At 40.3% G+C, this 20,558-nt stretch overlaps 1 protein-coding gene across 1 annotated transcript in view; it reads left to right on the forward strand.

Annotated features, from left to right (window-relative positions):
* The window catches only part of Myrfl (myelin regulatory factor like), a 111,673-nt gene that overhangs the window by 33,386 nt on the left and 57,729 nt on the right, over positions 1 to 20,558 (forward strand). The window contains exons 3-5 of the mRNA XM_070036765.1: positions 15,514 to 15,581; positions 15,677 to 15,926; positions 16,786 to 16,877. Coding sequence (XP_069892866.1) covers positions 15,514 to 15,581; positions 15,677 to 15,926; positions 16,786 to 16,877 — 410 coding nt within the window. The remainder of the gene's footprint in view (positions 1 to 15,513; positions 15,582 to 15,676; positions 15,927 to 16,785; positions 16,878 to 20,558) is intronic.

Below are 20,558 nucleotides of genomic sequence, written 5' to 3' on the forward strand. Positions count from 1 at the left end.
TTCCAGCTTTTTTCTGCTTATGTAGTGCCAAGGAATCGAACTCAGGGCCTCATATATTTGTTTTTTTAACAGTTTCTCCCAGAGGACTTGTATGTTCCTTCCACATTTCCTGCCTGTTCTTCCCCGCATTGCCCAATTTCTTTTTTCAAGTATTCTAAGGTACCTTGTCCTTTAGCTCTAATACTCTGTCTTCAATTTGGTCTACTCTATTAAAAAGACTTCCCACTGAGTTTTTTCCTTTGACTTATTGAATATTTAACTTTCAGAATTTCAGTTTGGTTATTTTTCAGAATTATGTATCTATTGTATTACTTTTTCATGTCCTCATTTTGTTGTCTGCTTTACTTCATTAAGTTTTTTGTTTGCATCTGTTAGAGTTCTTCTAGCTGTGTTTTTAAAAATAATTTTATCTTCTTTGAATTCATTCATCTCTTTTTTTCTGTGTAGGTACTTACTACTCTAGCTTCTAGCACCATTCATTTTGTAATGTATGTCCTCTTTTATTTGCTGTTCATCCTTTTTTTGCGGGGGAGGGGGTCCAGTCGTGGGGCCTGAACTCTGGGCCTGGGCGCTGTCCCTCAGCTCTTCAGCTCAAGGCTAGCGCTCTACCACTTGAGCCACAGCACCACTTCTGGCTTTTTTCTTTTTGCTTATGTGGTGCTGGGAAATCGAACCCAGGGCCTCATGCATGCGAGGCAAGCACTCTACCACTGAGCCACCTTCCCAGCCCATTGCTGTTCATTCTTAAAATCATGTTTTTAAGATCTTTGGGCTTTCTTCTTTTGCTATTTTAATGTTTCTTACAGTATGGTTGTTGACCTTTGGACACCTTAGGAGGTGCCATGTTGCTTTGTTTTTAGTATTTCTTAGTTTTTTACCATGACCTTTATGCATCTGAGGCCAATTCATTGGTTGGATGGTGTGTGTGTGTGTGTGTGTGTGTGTGTGTGTGTGTGTGTGTGTATACAACCTGAGGCTTGAACTTTTCCCTGAACTTTTCTTACTGAAGGCTAGAGCTCTACCACTGGGGTCCACAGCTCCACTTCTGGCTTCTTTGGGGGTGCTTAATTGGAGATAATAGTCTCACAGACTTTCCAGCCCAGGCTAGCTCCAAACTGCAGTCCTCTGTTTAGTCCCCATGAGTAGCTAGGATTACAAGTGTGAGCCACTGGTGCCCAGCTGGTTGGAATTTTTAATGATCTGTAAATTTGGCTTTAGCCCAGAGCTCCATACCCTTGCTTGGCTTTTTTGTTCACCAGCCATTTGCTGGTTAATTGAAGATAAGTCTTTGATTTGTCTTCCTGGGCTGAATTTGAACTATGATCCTTGGATTTCAAGCCTTCTGAGTAGCTAGAACTGGTATTTGGCTAGGTCCTTCTTTATGTGCCATTTGTGGGCTAGACTCCTCCTGTTTGTGCCCTTGGTGACCCACTCCTGGCAGGATTCCTCTACCTGAATGATGTGGCTGGGAACTCAGAGCCTGCCTGACTTCAGGACACTGTGAGTCATGATCACTTTAGCAGCTCCTGTGGTCTCAGTTTCCTTCTAATGTAGGCTAATTATTGCCTTCCTTCTGCATGTTTTAAGATTCGTTTTCTAGTGTTTTAGATGAAAGCTTACTTCCTAATTTTTGTTCATTTAAGCATGCAATCCTATAAAAGTCTCTCTATCTGTTTTAACACTTTGGCTTTGTGTGTGTGTGTATGTATGGTAACAGAGAGCTTCAGGCACTCCAGCAATAGAAAAATTAAACCACTAGCTTGTCTTCTCCATGATTTTTATATGAAATATGCATTTGTCATTGTTTCCTTGTACATAATATTTCTTCCAACTTGAAGATATTTTCTTTCTCTTTGATTTGGACCTATTTTATTATTATATATTTGGGTATAAATGCTGTTTTAAGATTGTGTTGTATTGCTTGGCCAGATGCTGGTAGCTTTCGTCTATAATCCTAGCTACTTAGGAGGCTGAGATCTGAAGATCATGGTTTGAAGCCAGTTTGGGCAGGAAAGTCTGTGAGAATTTTATGTCCAATAAACCGCTGAGAAAAAACCTGAAGTGGTGCTGTATCTCAAGTGGTAGAGTGCTAGCTTTGAGGAAAAGAAACTCAGGGACAGCAGCCCAAGCCCTGAGTTCAATTCCCAGGATTGGAACAAACAGTTCAAGATTATATTGGTTAAGATTTACTAAATGTGTGTGTGTGTGTGTGTGTGTGTGTGTGTGTGTGTGTGTGTGTGTGTGTGTGTGTGTGTGTGTGTGTGTGTGTGTGTGTGTGTGTGTGTGTGTGTGTGTGTGTGTGTGTGTGTGTGTGTGTGCCAGTACTGGTGCTTGAACTCAGAGCCTGGCACTTGCTCTTAGCTTTTTCTGCTCAAGGATGGCCTCTACTTAAGCTGTGCTTCTACTTCTGGCTCTTTTCTGGTTAATTGGAGATAAGATCCTCTCACACTTACCTACCCAGCCTGGCTTTGAACCATGCTTTATTTGTAGCTAGGATTATAGGTGTAAGCCACCAGTGCTCAGCATTTGCTGAACCTTTTTAAACTATAAAAACTTACGCTTTTAAAAACCATATCTTGAAAATTTTCAGCTATAATTTTCATGTATATTTTTATGTACCAATGTCTTTCTTTTTCCTTCCCAGGACTCCAACAATTCAAATATTTTAGATCTTTTGATATTGTACAAAGGTTTCTAAGACTCTTAATTTTTTCAATTCTTTGTTTTTGTTCCATAATGGTTGATCTATCTTCAAGTTCACTGATCTTTCTCTGTCATTATCATCAGTATACTCTTATTAAATCTACTTTGGCATGCCTGATAATGTCCCTGCTTTTGCCAAGACACAGAGTGAAACCAGGCCAGAATTTTAATATTTATGAGGAAACCTATTCATGGATATTTCTAATACCTGACTCTGACATCCTTGCCAGTGCTCTGTGGGAAAAAAGGAGTCTCAGCATTTTATAAGCAAGTTAAACATACATATACACACAGAAAGAAATGGTATGTCACCAAGTGTCTGAGCCCATACTCTGGCTGTTCTGCTATCAGCGTAGCATAGGCTGACCTCAGACTAATTGCCTCTTTGCCTACATTCACACTCCTTGACCATCCAACAGCTGGCATGAATTCAGGTGGGAAGGCTGTGCATGAATATATTTTCTTTTACCTGAAAGTACTCTGCCAGAGTTTATCTAATGTTTCCCCTAATTTTTAGTCTTCACTCTAAGAGAAGGTACAACTTATTTTTTCTGAGTTCTACTTAAGACCAGTTTGTACCGAGCAGAAAGACTATCTGATTGTGGTGGAAAAAGTAAATAAGTCTTAATCAAAGGGTCATGTTCTTATCTGAGAGGTCTGAAATCTGCCACAGAGTCTTTGTGTCCATGTTAATAATGATCTTTCTTCTAAGACCACAGATATCTAGCCATAGACTTCCCAGTTGCTGAAATTCTGGCCTGATTGGTCCAATAGAATTGTCTATGTTTGGGTCCAGGTTGAAGGAGCAGGGTATAAGTGAGGTAGAGAAGGAAGTTTCTATCATTGAGCATTTCCTAAGCATTGGACAGTATTATTTACACTTTACGTATTCACTACTTGATTGCTTGTTTGATGGTGTATATTTCCTTCTCTTAACGACCCTGCCAAATTGGTACAATATTACCTATATTTTGCAGAGGAAAGGCTGAGGTACAGAGCAGTGTACTAGTGCTCCATAAGTCAACAATTAGCAAAGCTGGGATTCATATCTAGAATAGAATATCCTCTACATGCAGCATAAACATGAATTGATATTTTAGAGCATGTTTTAAATGATTGTGAAGTCTGGGAAATATATTTTAAAAGTATCTCAAATTATCTGTTGAAAGGTGTGACTCAGAATAGATCTCAGTCAGGGTTTTGTAAAGATTGTTAGAGTTCACGTTCACTAAAGTCCTATGATCAGATAACCTGTCATTACTTGATAAAAAAAAATGATCAGGTGCAGGCAGTTAAGTGTGGCACAATAAATCTGAGTAAGAACGAGCAGAAACAGGTCCAGTCCATGACCGCAGGGACAATGGGCTGTGGTTCAATGATCATTACATTGGTACAATCTGTACAAATACTCCAAGCTTTGAGATTTGCTAAGTGCCAGGTTCTTTATGCATTTCTTCCAATAACCCTGGTATGTAAGTTCTGTTTTGTTTTTTGTTTTTGTTTTCCCTGGTGGAGCAGAGCTGAGACTCTTACCTAAACTTACTTCAAACTTTGAGTTACCTCTCAACTACTAACTTGACTATGAGTAATACCTTAAAAAAATGTTAATGTGAACTCTATGTAAATGGCCACAGGGACCACTAGATCACAAAATGCTGAGTCAGTTTGAATCGCCTAGACAGATTTTCAGATTTTATCTTTTTGAGAAAGGGTCTCACTATGTAGTCCACTGGCCTCCATTTCTTGATCCTCCTACCTTTGCTTCACTGTGATTATAGACAAGCATCTTCACACCTACCTGCGCTTCTCTAGTGCTGGGATTATAGACAAGCATATTCACACCTGGCTTGAGATAGTAAATGTATTTTAAAGGGAACTATGGGCCATTAAGAAAGATTCCCATAGAAAATTTGTCCCATGAGATGCTGAAATGAAGAAATAATAAAAGTTTCACCATCAGTAAGTCAGCTTTTGACTTACTGGATTAAACCACATTAAATGAACATCTTTACTGTAGAGCTGTTAGTCTTTGATGTGTTAATGTGAAACTGGAGAGTAGAAATCCTATATTGTGTTTCTCAGACTTCTTTAGACATGCACCCCTTTGGGGAGACATGTATTCATATATGAGCTTTTGGATTTGATCCTTAGACCTTTCCAATCTTTCTGTGAAAATCTAGTTAGTATGTAAACTGAGGCTAGTCAAATCAGTAAGGGAAGGTGTCTGAAAATTGCCTTTAACCCTATATTTCCTTCTGTGACAGATCCAGGGGCAGCTAATTGCCTAGGAGGAACAGGATGAGGTCCTCTCTGATTTCCTAGGTTAGCCAGACAGGTACCTACTAGAAACACAGGTGAGTGTGGGGGGGTATCCTGGGAAATGTCCAGGTGTGGAGTGCTGCTTGGAATGAGAAAGCTAGAGATTCAGGGAGTAGTGTAAAACCTGAGATTGCAGTGAAAAAGGACAATAAGTGTGTGTGTGTGTGTGTGTGTGTGTGTGTGTGTGTGTGTGTGTGTGTGTGTGTGTGTGAAAGAAAGGTTCTGAGAAAGAGACTAGTGAATCCTCAGTTAAGTTTTCTTTCTTTGAACAATTGCCCAGGCCTTTACCTACTTCCTTACTGAGCATAAAGTGGGGCTAAAGAGCAAGCAGGGAGCAGAAGTACAGATCTCATCTGGGAGGTGGAAATGTAGCTCTGCAGGCCCTGCCCAGAAATACAGAATCAGAATTCCAGTAGGATTCACAGCCATAGTAAAACTTGAGAAACCCTGCATTATGTCACAGACATGTAGTTCCTTGCTCACCATCTCCCAACTCCTCTATTAGCTACTTAATGATACATCATTTCATGATGGAGATACATTGTGAGAATTGCATTGTGGGCAATCATTTTGTTATGTTCAGAAACCACACACATATCGCCTGTTTTTGTGAATAAAGTTTTATTGGAACACATACTGAAAAAAATCAAATCTCATGGCCCGTGTATAATGTATATGGTTTGTTTTGTGGGGGTGGGTTTGATGGGACTCTGTATCATAGTAAACTTTAGAACAATGTTGAGACCCTGCATAAGGGGCTAGGCTGAGTGCTCTGAAGTGGTCTGCGAGAATGTTTAAATAGGTGACTTTACAGAATGGAGGACTTACGGACTAGTTCTGTCATGAAGGAATCAACTCCTATTTCATTCTAATGGTTGAACTTAAGCAGCCAATATTCTGGGTTTTATCTTGAATTTGGCTTATGGTATCAGATAGAAAAGGAGTCAGGAGTCGATTACTAGCTGCCTATTTCAGTTCTTCCAGAGTGGAGTGGCTATGGTCCCTTTGCTGTAAACGGAGCAAGGTACATGCAGTTCTGTGAGACAAGCTTGATGTTTGAATTCATTGACATGTTTTATTCTTGGGTTCAAAATGCTGTACTAATAGAAAGCTTAAAGTGAAAGACTATGCTAAAACATTACTCTGTATTTCTCTATTCTAAGAACGTCTATGTGAAATGAAATTATCTATAATTAATCAGATTAAGAAACTCTGCTTTTTTTTTACTCTTGAGGTAGACCATCTGACTTCAGCTGGACTTCTTTCCCGATGAATGGTCGCAAATAACTTGTTTAACCCATCAACCTTGGTTTTATTGTCTATGGAGTAAGGACAATAAAGGCACCTCTTTATAATGGGGAGAGTAGAGATTAGATGAGACAATGTGTGCTAGGGTTCACATAGTGCCTGGCTCAGGCAAGATTCTCAAAAACAAAAATATGATCTGTGTGGCAGAGTGGCAGTAGGAGAGGCCGGGTCCCTGCAAACAGACTTGGGGAAAGGGATAGGCCTTCCTTGTCATGTTGGTTTTTTTTTTCCCTGTCATGTCCTAAAATAACTTTCATGGCCTTCTTTAGCTACTGATTATCAAGGACCGGAGCCCTTTATACCAACCTTGGGATAGTGGGCATAAAACCCCAACCATGCTTGAACAAGTATTTATTGAGTGCCTTCCACACACTCACTTCTAGGGCACTAACTTCTAAGGCACTAGAGAACACACACACACACACACACCACGTTATGCACATGAAAAACTAGAGAAAATATCTTGCACAGCAACTATTTTTTTCTGGTTACAGATGAAGTGTAAGAGTGAACAAAAAAAATGGACCCTTGTTAAGAGCTGATCAAAGTCACAATGCGTTGGGTTCCATCTGCCCTGGCAGGACACCCAGACATCTTTCCAGAACTGGTGATGCATGGTAATAAGAAAAAGCAGATTGACTCCTCATTGGAGTCAATATTGTTTTAAATTCTCAACAGACTGCATTTTCCTGTTGCCTGCGCCTGGAGATGGGCCATTCCATTTGCCCTTGGCATTCCACTCCTGTCCTACTACTTCACTGGGAAGAGAAAGACAAGGGCAGATGGTCTAAAGTCATTCAGTAGGACAAAGACATTAAGAATAGGCAAGGGAGTGGAGAGAGGGATGGGGAAGGGTACCATTTCTGACCGAGTGTTCATCAGAGTCCTTCTGCACACATAAATGTATATACCCAGCATATTTGTTGCTGCTGGAAAAACTTTAAAAGCTGTTTGTATCTATTGAGCATCGATTCCAGACCGGGCCTGTGCTGAGAGGAGCACATTGTGGAGTGCAATGGAGCTTTGCAGAGTGGGCAGTTGGTGTTGAGTGAGGGGAGCCACTGAGAAAACTGGGAATTGGACTGTGAGTCATCCCACGAGGATGACAAGCTCTTAATTATGTTGGGGGTTCTTGCATGGTGTCATAGAGGCATGTACATAGTAGACACTTGGTCAGCTCAGTACAGGATGTACAGCAAGGTTGCCATCTGAAAGAAATACTGGCTGCTTTGTGGACAGCACATGGATGTTGTGCGTGCACAGGTCATCTCAGCAGCTGATGGAATCTCTTTAGGTTTGCATAAGTACTCATCCCCAGAGAACTGTGTTTCTCCATTCATCCTCCACAAAACAAAATCAAGGTATATGACCAGGAAGGCAGAGTTTAGAAGGCAAATCATTATACTTTTTGTCAGCTAGTAAGAATCTCTTGATTACTACAACTGTGTCTTTTAGAAGCTTGACACTGTGTTGACCATGCAAAAAGTGACTTCTGGTGTCTGTCTCTATCATCTGTATGTGTTACAGAAATCCCTTTGATGTAAGATAGATTCGGAGCACAGAGGCCCAGCACAGTCTACTATATGCTGCTGAGATTATTGACACGAGGATCATGGGTAGGAAGGAGTTTTGAGGTGCAGGTTGATCCTAGTTTTCTTCAAGTTCTTCAATTGCCTTTGCTTAACAATTCCCCTCATTTTGAAGGCAGTTCTTTCTTCAAATTCTGCAGAAAGAAGTGCTAAATGTCTCTAAGTGAATTAAACATGGCAGGGGATAAAACAACAATGAAATAAAGAAGTAGTTATATATTTTGGGAAGGGGAGTAAACTGTAAGGGAAATGTAACATTTTAAAACATTTGAAAATCACAAGCACATACTGCTGTGATCGAACACAGAAATCCTTTTGTATTTCTTTGTAGAGTAAATATACTTTTGCTTTAGCAGACAATTGCTTTGCTTAGACTTAAACTGTAAACTCCACCTCTTGGGAATTGGCTTATAGTTTCAGTTCCTGCCATACACATTGATGGTTCAGGGATCAGCAGGCAACTTGGGCAGTTATATAAAGAAGCTAGTGTCCCCTCTCCAGCACTTTCCCCACTACCTCCAAAATTTGCCTTTCACTTTTCAATAGCCATGTTAATCTCAAACTCTATTTTCTGGTTCTTCAGGCCAGAAAAGCTGTATGTTTGTCTTATAGTTTTAGCAGCTCTGTGTTCAGAATTTGACCAGCCTTCAGGATCAAAGTTATAAATAGCTAGGTGTTGGTGGCTCAGGTTTATACTCCTAGCTGCTCAAGAGGCCCAGATCTGAGGATTGTAGTACCAAGCTAGCCCAGGTAGGAAAGTCTATGATTAACTACCAAGCCAAAAGTCCATGTTTTGCCTAAAGTACCATACTTGAGCAAAAGGGACAGCACCTAGGCCCTGAGTTCAAGTCTCCAGTACTGGCAGTGTGTTTGTGTGTGTGTGTGTGTGTGTGTGTGTGTGTGTGTGTGCATGCATGCGCATGCACACATACACACACACACACACATACACACACACACACGAAAGCTGAAAACAGATAACATCCACTGACATTACCTCTTCCTCTAAGATTCAGTGCTCCTCTGCAATGGTCTTGCTTTTGTCCACTTTCTTTTTTTTTCTTTTCTTTTTTTTTTTTGTCGGTCATGCGGCTTGAGCTCTGGGTTTGGCCGCTATCCCTCAGCTCTTCAGCTCAAAGCTAGTGCTCTACCACTTGAGCCACAGCGCCACTTCTGGTTTTCTAGTGGTTTATTGGAGTTAAGAGTCCCACGGACTTTCCACCCAGGCTGGCTTTGAACAGTGATCCTCAGATCTCAGCCTCCTAGGTAGCTAGGACTATAGGCATGAACCACCAGCACCCAGCTTGCTTTTGTTCACTTTCTAGTGGACTTTCTTTGGATAGCTTCCTCTCATTCTCTCACCATTTTTAACTGAGAAGTTAAGAGTTTTAATCTGTGAGGAGGTAAGTTCTGCTAGGAGTTTACCAGTCATTCAAAAGGCAAAAGAGCTATTGGTTATTGTTCTATGTTCCTTTTTGGTCGTTGGTTTTCTATTTTTAATCTCAAAAGCTATCTGAAAATATGTGGCCTTCTGTTGTTCCTGTTGAAGAAGTTCTGTGTATAAACCACTATGCTCAAAGGATGAATTTCATTCTAGGATGAATTCTGTACTGGTCAGAGATCTGATAACCTTGGTAACTTCAAAATATCATCTCCTTACCTCTGAGTATGTTCAATTGCTTTTTTTTCTTTTTGGAAGAGGAAGTAAAAATTATGCTTTTTTTCTATTATAAATAAAAAAGACTAATAAACTTAGACAGGGTTTATTTCTTTATGCTTAATACAAAACTATGTGCAAGTACCTAAAAAGAAAATAGACAGAAAACATATCCATTGTTACACTTCTAAGTAGCCTGAAGTGGTAGGAAATATAGATGTAATTATCTCCTCAGATTTTCAGCCACAAAAAGAATTTAGAGTCCTGCTGTACTAGAAAAATAGAGAACACATTCATATTTAAACCTACTGCTTTAAAAATACTTTCCTGTGGGCTGCAAACCATAATCAAGTATTCTATATCTCTATGTGTTAGTGCATTAAGATGATGTTAAATATGTTTTAAAGATAAATTTGTTATTTATAATAATTGCTACTCCCAGAAACTAATAGCCAGGAGCATTTAGCTTTTTCCTTCAAATACTTTCATTTGAATCTAGTTAAAATGCTATCCAGATCAGTAATGATATATCTGTATCAATATATTAGCAATATACAGATATAGCTGTATATTGTACAGCTATATCTATAATGATATATTAGCAAAAACCATCATCAAATATCCCTACCTACATCATAAAATATAAGTTAATCACTTATTTGTCTTGGGTAACATTTTTATTTTCATAGCAACCTATCAAGAATATGCTTTAGTAGAATTTGCATCCTGATACTTTCAAAGACTCAAAGGTAGAAAACATATGTGTCTGGGTGAGTAAGAGAGAGGAGGAGGAAGGCAAGTAAACTCCTGCAGTTCCTCATTAGGTTAGTTTCCTGAGGTTGCCATGCGAAAATATCACAAACAGATGGTTTAAAAACAATAGAAGGGCTGGGAAAGTGGCTCAGTGGTAGAGCGCTTGCCTTGCATGCATGAGGCCTTTGCATGCATGAGCACCACATAAGCAAAAAGAAAAAAGCTGGAAGTGGCACTGTGGCTCAAGTGGTAGAGTGCTAGCCTTGAGCTGAAGAGCTGAGGGACAGCGCTCAGGCCCAGAGTTCAGGTCCATGACCGGATCCCCCCAAAAAACAAAAAGCAATAGAAGTTGAGTCTTTCAATAACAGATGCTAGACACTTGTAATGAAGTTGTCAGCAGGATTAGTTCCTTCTAGAGACTGTAAGGGAAAATATGTCTGTGTCTCTATCCTAGCCGTCCATCCTGGTGGCTGCCTGTAATCCTTGGGATTGCTTGGTTTATGGCAGCATGTATGTGCCTCTGCCTCTGCTTCTTTGCCTTTGCCTCTCTGTGTCTTCTTTTAGAAGGATATTGAAATCAGAGTCACCGAAGGCCAGGACCATTTTGCTTCTGAATCCTTCATTAATTACATGGGTGTCCAAGCATTTGGGAGAGAGGGACATTAACACACTTTCCTAATCTCATGCTGATTGTGTTCAACTATGCATTTTGTTTAACAAAAAAGTCTGACTCTGCATGTATCTTTCTCTCATTTTCTTTCTTTTTTTTTATTGTGAAAATACCGTATAGAGGGGTTACAATTACATGAGCAAGATAATGAGTACATTTCTTATCAAGCATTGTTGCCTCCTCCTTTGTTTCCCCTTCCCATCCCTACCCATCCCCTCCCTGCCTCCCCCTCCCCCAAGTTGTAAAGTTGTTTTTCGACATAACGACTTGTACATCTCATTGTTGCAATGGGTCCACCTGTATTATTTTCTTTATATAAGTTCTTTTTGAGGGCACTGAGGGTTGAAACTCAAGGCTTTACACTTATAAGACAGGTGTTCTACTACTTGAGCCACACCTCTGGATCTTGTTATTTGGGTTACTTTCAAGGTAGGGTCTCACTTTTTGCCCTGGACAATCCTAGGCTGCAGTCTTCTTACTTATGCGTCTCTGTGTTGCTGGAATGACAGGCATGATTTACTGTAATCAGCCATTGGTTGGGAGGGACTCTTAAGAATTTCTGATTTGCCTAGGCTGGCCTTAAAATATGATCCCCTTTTCTGCTTGCAAATAAGGGAGACCATGGGACCTATGTTTCTTTCTTTCTTTTTTATTTTAATTGTGAAAATACCATACAGAGGGGTTACAATTACATGGGCGAGATAATGAGTATATTTCTTATCAAGAATTGTAGCCTCCTCCTTTGTTTCCCCTTCCCTTCCCTTCCCAACCCCCCTCCCTGCCATCCCCTCCCCCAAAGTTGTAACGTTCGTTTTTCAACATAATGAGTTGTATATCTCATTGTTGTAATGGGTCCACCTGTATCCCTATTTAAACGATTTGTTTTTGCCCTTCCCTTCCACAAATTATACCAACTTCAAATACAATGAAAGCAGGGGTTATACCATGGGAGAGGGACAGACAAAGCAACAAAGAAATCATCTTATAAATATGAAACAATTGCAAGAAAGAAAAAACATTTGAATATTTATCTTGGAGTTCATTTCACCTAACATCAACTTATCTAACCTTTTCTGCTTGTCTCAGACATATACTAGTTATTGCGAATTAGAGAAACCATGGGACCTATATTTCTTTGGGCCTGACTTACTTCACTTAATATAATTTTTTCCAAGTCTTTCCATTTCCTAACAAATGGGGCATAGAATTCCATTGTGTATATATACTACATTTTCTTGATCCATTCATCTACTGAGGGACATCTGGGTTGCTTCCATATCTTAGCTATGGTAAATAATGTTGCAATAAACACAGTGGTGCTGGTAGCTTTAGTATGGTCTTGTTTGTGATCATTTGGGTAAATGCCCAAAAGTGGGATCGTTGGGTCATAGGGGAGCTCTATGTGGAGTCTTTTGAGGAATCTCCACACTATTTTCCAAAGTGGTTGAACAAGTTTACACTCCCACCAACAATGCAGTAGGGTTCCCTTCTGTCCACATCCCCTCCAGCATCTGTTGTTATTAGACTTCTTGATTATAGCCATTCTAACTGGGGTGAGGTGGTATCTCAATGTTGTTTTGATTTGCATTTCTTTTATGGCTAGAGAGGTTGAACATTTCTTCATGTGTGTATTGGCCATCCTTCTTTCCTTTTCAGAGAAGTTTCTCTTTAAGTCTTTCGCCCACTTATTTATTGGGCAGTTGTTTCTTTGAGGATTTGTTGTTGGGGATTTAATTTTTTGAGTTCCAGGTATATTTTAGATATGAGACCCTTGTCCATTGTGTGGCTAGTGAAGATCTTCTCCCAATCCGTGGGCTTTCTGTTGATCTTGCTAGCTATGTCCTTTTCCATGCAGAAGCTCTGCAACTTCATGCAATCCCATTTGTCCAACCATTCTTTGATTTGTTGTGTTTCTGGGTCTCTATTAAGAAAATTTCAGCCTGTGCCAAGGAGACCTAGGGTTTCTCCTATTCCATCCTGTAATGATTTCAGAGTGTCTGCTTTGACTCTGAGGTCTTTGATCCATTTGGAGTTGATTCTAGTACAGGGTGAGATATGGGAATCTAGCTTTAGTTTTCTACAAGTGATTAACCAATTTTGCCAGCACCATTTACTGAAGAGGCTGTCTTTCTTCCATTCTATTGTTTTAGCTCCCTTATCGAAGATTAGATGGCTATAGGTCTGTGGGTTCATTTCTGGGGTTTCAATTCTATTCCATTGGTCTTGAGGTCTGTTCTTGTGCCAGTACCAAGCTGTTTTGATTACTACAGGTCAGATAAGATGATGTTAGGCAAAATGAACCCCAAGATAAGGACACAAGTAGTTTTTTCTTTCTTGCTATTGTTTCTAACATATTTATAAGGTGATTGTTTTGTTGTTTTGTATGTCCCTTCCCCACGGTATAACCCCTGTTTTCACTGTATTTGATGTTGGTATAACTTGGGGAGGAGAAAGAAAAAACAAATTGTTTAAATAGGGATACAGGTGGACCCATTGCAACAATGAGATGTACAAAATGCTATGTTGAAAAACGAACTTTACAACTTTGGCGGGGAACGGGGGGAGCAGGGGAGAGTGTAGTCATGAAGATGGGAGGGCAGGAATGATAGGGGAAACCAAAGGAGGAAGCAACAATGCTTGATAAGAAATGGACTTATTACCTTGCTAATGTAATTGTAACCCCTCTGTACAGTATTTTCACAATAAAAACTTATTAAAAATAAAAAAGAAATTTTAGTGAGAAAAATAATTTATGGAAATACAGGAGGGAAGCTATATCTACTGTGAGATATTTTTAACGGAAGACATATCACTGTTTTAATTAAAACAGCAACAAAATAGCAGAAAAAAATATGAACCCATGATCTCTGCCTCCCAAGTACCTAGGACTACAAGTTTGAGCCACTGTGTTAACTTTTTAAATCATATGATTTTTTAAATATTCAATATTTCTTAGGCACATATTCCAATTCCTTATTTGTGGGAAATCTGTTTAAATGCATGCAAATCAGAGTTGAGGAAGAGCTTAGTGTATACACACACACACACACACACACACACACACACACACACGCACACGCACATGCACACACACTGTATATATATATATATAGTCTCTCTCTCTATATATATATGTGTATATATATATACATACATATATATATATATACATATATATATAGTCAGTCAGTCAGTCAGTCATGGAGCTTGAACCCAGGGCCTGCATGCTGTCCTTGAGCTATTTTGCACTTTACCATTTGAGCCACAGCTCCACTTCCAGTTTTCTGGTGGTTAAATAGAGATAAGAGTCCCAGGGAACCTTCCTGGCTGGCTTCAAATCTCAGTCCTCAGATCTCAGCCTCATGAGTAGCTAGGATTACAGATGTGAGCCACCAGTGCCCAGCAACATTTATATTTTTAATTCATCTTTCCATGTTGAGTTCAGAGCTCACACATGGCCTTAACTCTACCTCATACCTTATATCATAGCTTTCCTGGTTCCCTTTCTCCATAGATTAAACCTTTCCTACTTCTTTTTGGGTGGTTTGAGGAAGCTGATCTAAGGACTTATTTGTTTTTAATCAAGCCCAAACCCTGCAGCCCTCCCCTACTCCTCCCCCACTCCTAAAATCAGAAGTGACAGCAGTGTCTTAGAGTGCATTTGATTGTATAACTTGCTGATTCCTGTGTTCCCTCCACCATCTCCAGGTAGTCTTGTTGCCTTTCCCATCTTGTTTATTCAGTCCTGTCTGCCCTAGTTCTGCCTGCCCTGTCTTATTATCATATGTCATGTGGCCTCTGGTTATGTTCTATATCCTTTTTTGTATATACTTTTCTTTGTTGTTTTGTATTTGTCTAGATTGAGTTTTTAGAGGAAGGCAAATGTTAACCCTTTCTTCCTTTATTAATAGGAAATGAATAACTTTGAGGAATCAATATAACTCTTCTAAGTCATTTTAGAAAAACAAATCCAAACCTATCTCTTCTTTGTGTTATTTTGGAATACTAATCTTCTGAGCAAGTGAAGGGTGGTAGGTCTTCTGTATAAAGGAGAATCAGGATTTCTTATAGTGAGGAACTTGTTAGTCTTTTGGCCCAAACTGTATATACAGCTATCTCTCGAGGGGAGGGATGTTAAGAGTGATGGCAATGTTCATTAAACTGCATTGAGCACTCACAGTGTTTGCAGATTGTGTGATGGGCTGCATAGGCATGATCTCAATTTTCACAATACTTGAAGTACATCTAATCATTGTTTCCATTTTGTAGGTGGGGAAACAAAAGTCTGGAGATGTTTAGTACTTGTTCACAGTTAGGAAGTGGGGGAGCTGGTCTTCAAAGCCCAGTCACTTAGCCATGCCATGGCATCCGACCTAGTCTGATGGGCTTTGTCTTCACCCCTAGCACCTGGAGCCACCATCGTGGGCTGTAGTCTGAGGGCTGCTTCCTGCTTGTGACAAAAGTATGGTGGAATAGAGTAAAACAAAAAAGCAATCCATGTCTCTAATCCTCAGGCAACGCAAGCTCCCAGACACTCCACCCTATTCTTCATCAGACCCATGCTCTCCTCCCCGGGCCAAAGGTGAGTGTCTTCTACCCTCTGGATATCCTGCACTATCATTCTCCTTGGCCCCTGCAAGGTGAGAAAGTGGCGCTTCTCACTTGTGTCTTTCCCAGGTGCATGCTGCCAGACCCTGAAGCCGATTGCTGGGAAGTCTCCAGCTGCCTTTCTCCACTCCAAGGCCGCGCCGGGGCCACTGCCAGCCCATCCACTGCAGAGCATGTCTTTAATGAGCGACTCTGGCCAAACCCACAGCAGCTTTCACGACTGCTACCCGGACACCAATCATCCTCTGCACCAAACTGTGCCTTCCCATCTGGGAATAAGTTGTTCTTTCCACCCGCAGCCTCTGTGCCACATTCCTGGGTAAAGGGCAAGATATTTAGTTATAAAAGACCTGAGCAAAAAAGCCTCAGAGCCAATGAGACGGACTAAGCCTGTCCAGGAGATGGCGGTGTTGAGACGTATATAGGACACATATTCTTGGTTTAGACAATATTAATTAAAAATCCACTAATTTCAAGGTTCCCATTCAACCGAAAGCTAAAATGTCAGGAATACATAGGAACTTCCAGCAATGGAAGGGAGCAGTGTTTGATGAGGAGCCTTAACCAAACTACTGAGGGAATTAATTTGTGAATTAATTAAGGAGAGATCAATTATCTTTTCTTCTTTCCTCTTTTTCTTCCTCCTCAGGATTAGAAAATAAAGACCACTAAAACTTGATGTAGTCAAGCACTAGTGGTTCACGCCTGTAATCTTAGCTATTCAGTAGGCTGCAAAAAGGATCAAGGCTAACTGAGTAGAAAAGTTCATGAGATTCTTATCTTCAGTTAGCCAGCAAAAAGCCAGAAGTGGAGGTATGGCTCAAACGGTAGAATGCCAGCTTTGAGTGAAAAAGACAAACAGGAGTGAAAGGCCGTGAGTTCCAGTCTCAATATGGGAATGCACACAGAGACACAGAGTAAAACCTGTATTTTACATTGATATCTTTGTTTCAATAAACCCTTTGCCTTTAAAAGGTTACCGGTTTATTTTTCAGGAAGGTAAATCTCATATTCATTGGAAAAAGAATACTGTATTCCAGAATTTTAGGGCTCAAGGAACCTTAATTAATTGAGGTTAGACTCAGGGAAATTGAGAACAGAGATCTGGAAAATTAAACTGGATTTAATGGACTGGAGAGGAAGGAACCCTAATGCTCCTTTTGATTTCTTGACTGTAGAGCCTCATTGCCTCCATCAAAGAAGAGGAAGCACACGCAGACCCTGGAGGAATCTGAGGACTGCCAAGTGTGGGCCCACCACTCTAGATCAAGTGAGCAAACCTGGGCTATGGCAAAGCTGGGGTCCTTGAGACCTTGGCCATTCGTTGGCTTTTGAGCAGCACTACAAAACTGTATTCTCTGTCACAGAAGAGCAACGGTAGGTTTGGGGAGTTTATTTTCCCTTTTTGACATGTCTTGCATACAGGTGAGTCACACAGGTGGGACACATAGGTGCTGTAGGGAGGGGATGCACTTCTGCCTTAGTGGTACAGATGAAGTGCCAAGCTTTCACTTCAGGAGCAGTCTGTCCCAGAGGATGCAAGTGGTCCAGTGCTCTCAAGAGCCTTCAAGTACTCACTGCTTTCTTTGGTCACTGCAATTCTCCTTAACCTTTTTTTTTTAATGCATTTTTCTTTATTGTTATTGTTGACGTAATATACAGAGGGGAGGGATGGCAGTTACATAAGTTAGATAAAGAGTACATTTTTTACAATTGTTATTGTATAGGTGATGTGCAGAGGGGCTAGGTACATAACTCAAGAGTACCATTCTTTTTGAACAGTATTTCCCCCTCATGTTCTCTCTTTCCCTCCCCACCCACTCCTCCTTAACCTTAATGCACGATTAATTAAAGTGGTCTTGGTGAAGAGTAGATTCTGACTTCATAAATGTGAACTGGTATTTTAAACAAGCTCCCAGGTGAGGCCTGATGCATGAAAGATGTTTTGAGAAGCAAGACTTTAGAGGATTTTTTTCCAGAGGAAAGAAGGTGGAAAGTTGAGCTTTTCCTCAACTCAATGCCAATTGGCAGGATTCCAGTAGACCTTTGAAATTTTATAAAATCATTTTAGAAGTCTTTTTCAGAAACATCTGATACCCAAGTGAATGGCCTACCTAGTTTTCTGTCTTATATAACGTGCAATGCATCATCTCCCTGCACCCCAACCCCAACCCCACCCCCGCCCCAGCCAATGAGCTGCAAGCCTTTATTCTGGAACATGAAGGGCTACACCTTAACACCTTCCCACCAACTTTTATATTTTCATTATTGAAATTCTTCTGTAGTCTCATTCAATATATCTTTTGAGTTTAATGATCTGATCAATTTGGGAACCAACTGTTCTTTTGGAATCTGAAGATATGAACTTTCAAATTTTCCATAGCCCAAATGCCATATCCTTTCCTGGGAAAAAGATAATACTGGAGGCTGGTTCAACCAGCCTGGAAATATTCATTTAGACAGTGTGAACAATGCTCACAAATCAGGGCATCAAGTCCCATCTCTCCTGTCTCCCTCAGTCAGCTGGGCAAGAACACAAGGATTTCCTCTGGGGCTTCTCCTTCCCAGTCCCATTCCCAAGCTCTAGAGGGTTACACAGCCCTTGAGGAGATGCACAGGACTTTCTCAGCAACACAATTGCTGTCTTTACCTTTAACAGCCCTGTGGGATATCGCATTCTGGGAGATCAGGCTTCAGCTCCAGCCAGGGCTGGATAGACAATGAAGTCCCCCTCACAGCCAAGTTGCCCATGGCACCATCCCCTGGGAGAGCTATGTTAGAATTGTGTTGGGCACCCAGCCTTACATAAACAGTCTCTACTTCCTCCTTTCCTTTCTCACAGATTCATGATGACCACAAGTCCACTTTCTTTCTTCTTCCAAAGCTAAATACACACAATATTAATTAAAGCATTACTGGGCTGTCCAAAGCAATGCTATCCAAACACTTTTTGTGGGGGATAACATGAAGCTTGTCATCCACCTTACCCTAGTTTCTCTAGGTATCTTTGCATCTAGCCTGTGGTTAAAACATAAAGGCTGAACTAATTCCTAGCCAGCTGTGGGAACCATCTGCTCTTTCCTCCCACAGATGCCCTAGCCGCTTAGGGATACAGGGCCAAGGCACTCAAACCTTCCAAGCAGTTTCTCAATGGATCAGATTGTTGCCTAACTTTTCCAGAGTTAAGCTGCATCTTATGATAGATTTCTGTTGCTTGTTCCAGACAGGTTATTGATTTTTCTTCCACCACCTTTAAAGAAAGTTCTGGTAGAATGACTGAGATGCCCTAACAGATAGGAACTCAAAGAAAACTTGTTTAAGTTCTATTTAAAGGTCACTGAAAAACTGAAGATATTTGGTTCCAGACAATTCTTAAGAATGAAAACTATCACATTCTCAGGGCATAAACAGAAAAATTAAACAAAAACAGCAACAAAACCCCCTAAAACCAAACAAAAACAAAAACAATAGCAGAGTGAATACAAATGCCACATTTTCATAATAGTTTTAGCACACGTTTTCTGGTGGAGATCTCTTATTTAATGTTTCAGAGACCAGGGGAAAGACTACAATTGGAGGAAGATGGAGGGGTTCACATCAGTCTCCCAGACAGAAATAGGATTGCCAATTTCTTATGGGAGATTCCACATTTGTTAATGACATTTAAAATCTTTGCTTCTATCCAAGTGCTGTTGGCTCACACAAGTAATCCTAGCTAGTCAGGAGACTGAGATCTGATGATCATGTTTGGAAGCCACCCCTGGCAGAAAAGTCTCTTAAAACTCTTATCTCCAATTTACCAACAAAAAGTGGTATGTCTAAAGTGGTAGAGCACCAGCTTTTAGTAAAAAAAAGCACGAGCCCCTGAGTTCAAGTCCCAATAACCCCTCTCCCCCACAGCATACACACAGAGAACCCCTATCTCCTAACTACGTTACGAAGGTTGAGAAGCATCACTGAGCATATCGTACTACCTAATGAGCCTATACCTAGGAAGAGGTCTTCCTAGACCTTCTCTCAGTAGTATGAGAGAGGGAAAAAAAAAGAAGAACGAGTCTCTTCCTTTCTGAGAATTTGATGGAAGCAGAGCCATGACCAGGTATTGTTCTTGTTTTTGCTTTTGAGAAGATTTTTACACCAGGGAGCTTTTATTGTCCATCTTTCAGTAGTTTATATCTACACAAAGAAACAAAAAAATATATTTTTGCTTATGTGATATTTAATTCCTATATTCAAAAAAAGATACATGTTTTCTGTGACATTCATCATTGAAAGCAACTTGAAGCATCCCTGTTCATTTATACTATGAAACACACAGTGAGAGTAGAAAGAAACAAGAGTTGAAATAATAAAAGAAAACCCAGCCCTTTGCTCCCATTTCCCTTATGTAGCTTGGTAACATATATTGGGGCTCATTGTGGTGTTATTGATGGCAGCCTGCACCTGGTCTTACCATCACCCACCATTTCCTTCTCACTTTCACCCCAGCCATGAGTGATGGTAAGGAGTTAGAAGAAAGGGGAACAACAATGACCACAATAGCATTTTACATAACATTACGTAAATTATGAATGGCTTGGGAGGCATACTCAAATTGAGATCGACAGCTTAACTGGGTTTATGCAAAGATAATGATTGTCCCTGTGAAGTTGCTGTTACTGGATTATTTTTGGCATGTGGAAGTGGCAGTTTCATATAGTTAATATAACAGACCAACAAGAGCTTCTCTGTGTTACGTTGTCTTGGTTTTAAGTTTGGAAAGTGCTTTCACTTCTATCTTATTCTCTGCTGTGACATGTTGCAAGGCAGACTGAGGACATGTTTTTATTTCTAGTTTGTACCTGAGCTTTGTTAGATTGTATATAATGCATCTGAAATCAGAAACCTAAGTGGGAGCAACAGATTCTTGGTACCACAAAGATCTGTGGTACCAAGAATTAGGATATATTGG

This window comes from Dipodomys merriami, unplaced genomic scaffold (assembly GCF_024711535.1).
Source record: "Dipodomys merriami isolate MVZ:Mamm:240054 unplaced genomic scaffold, mDipMer1.0.p SCAF_10, whole genome shotgun sequence".
Classification (NCBI taxonomy): Eukaryota; Metazoa; Chordata; class Mammalia; order Rodentia; family Heteromyidae; genus Dipodomys; species Dipodomys merriami.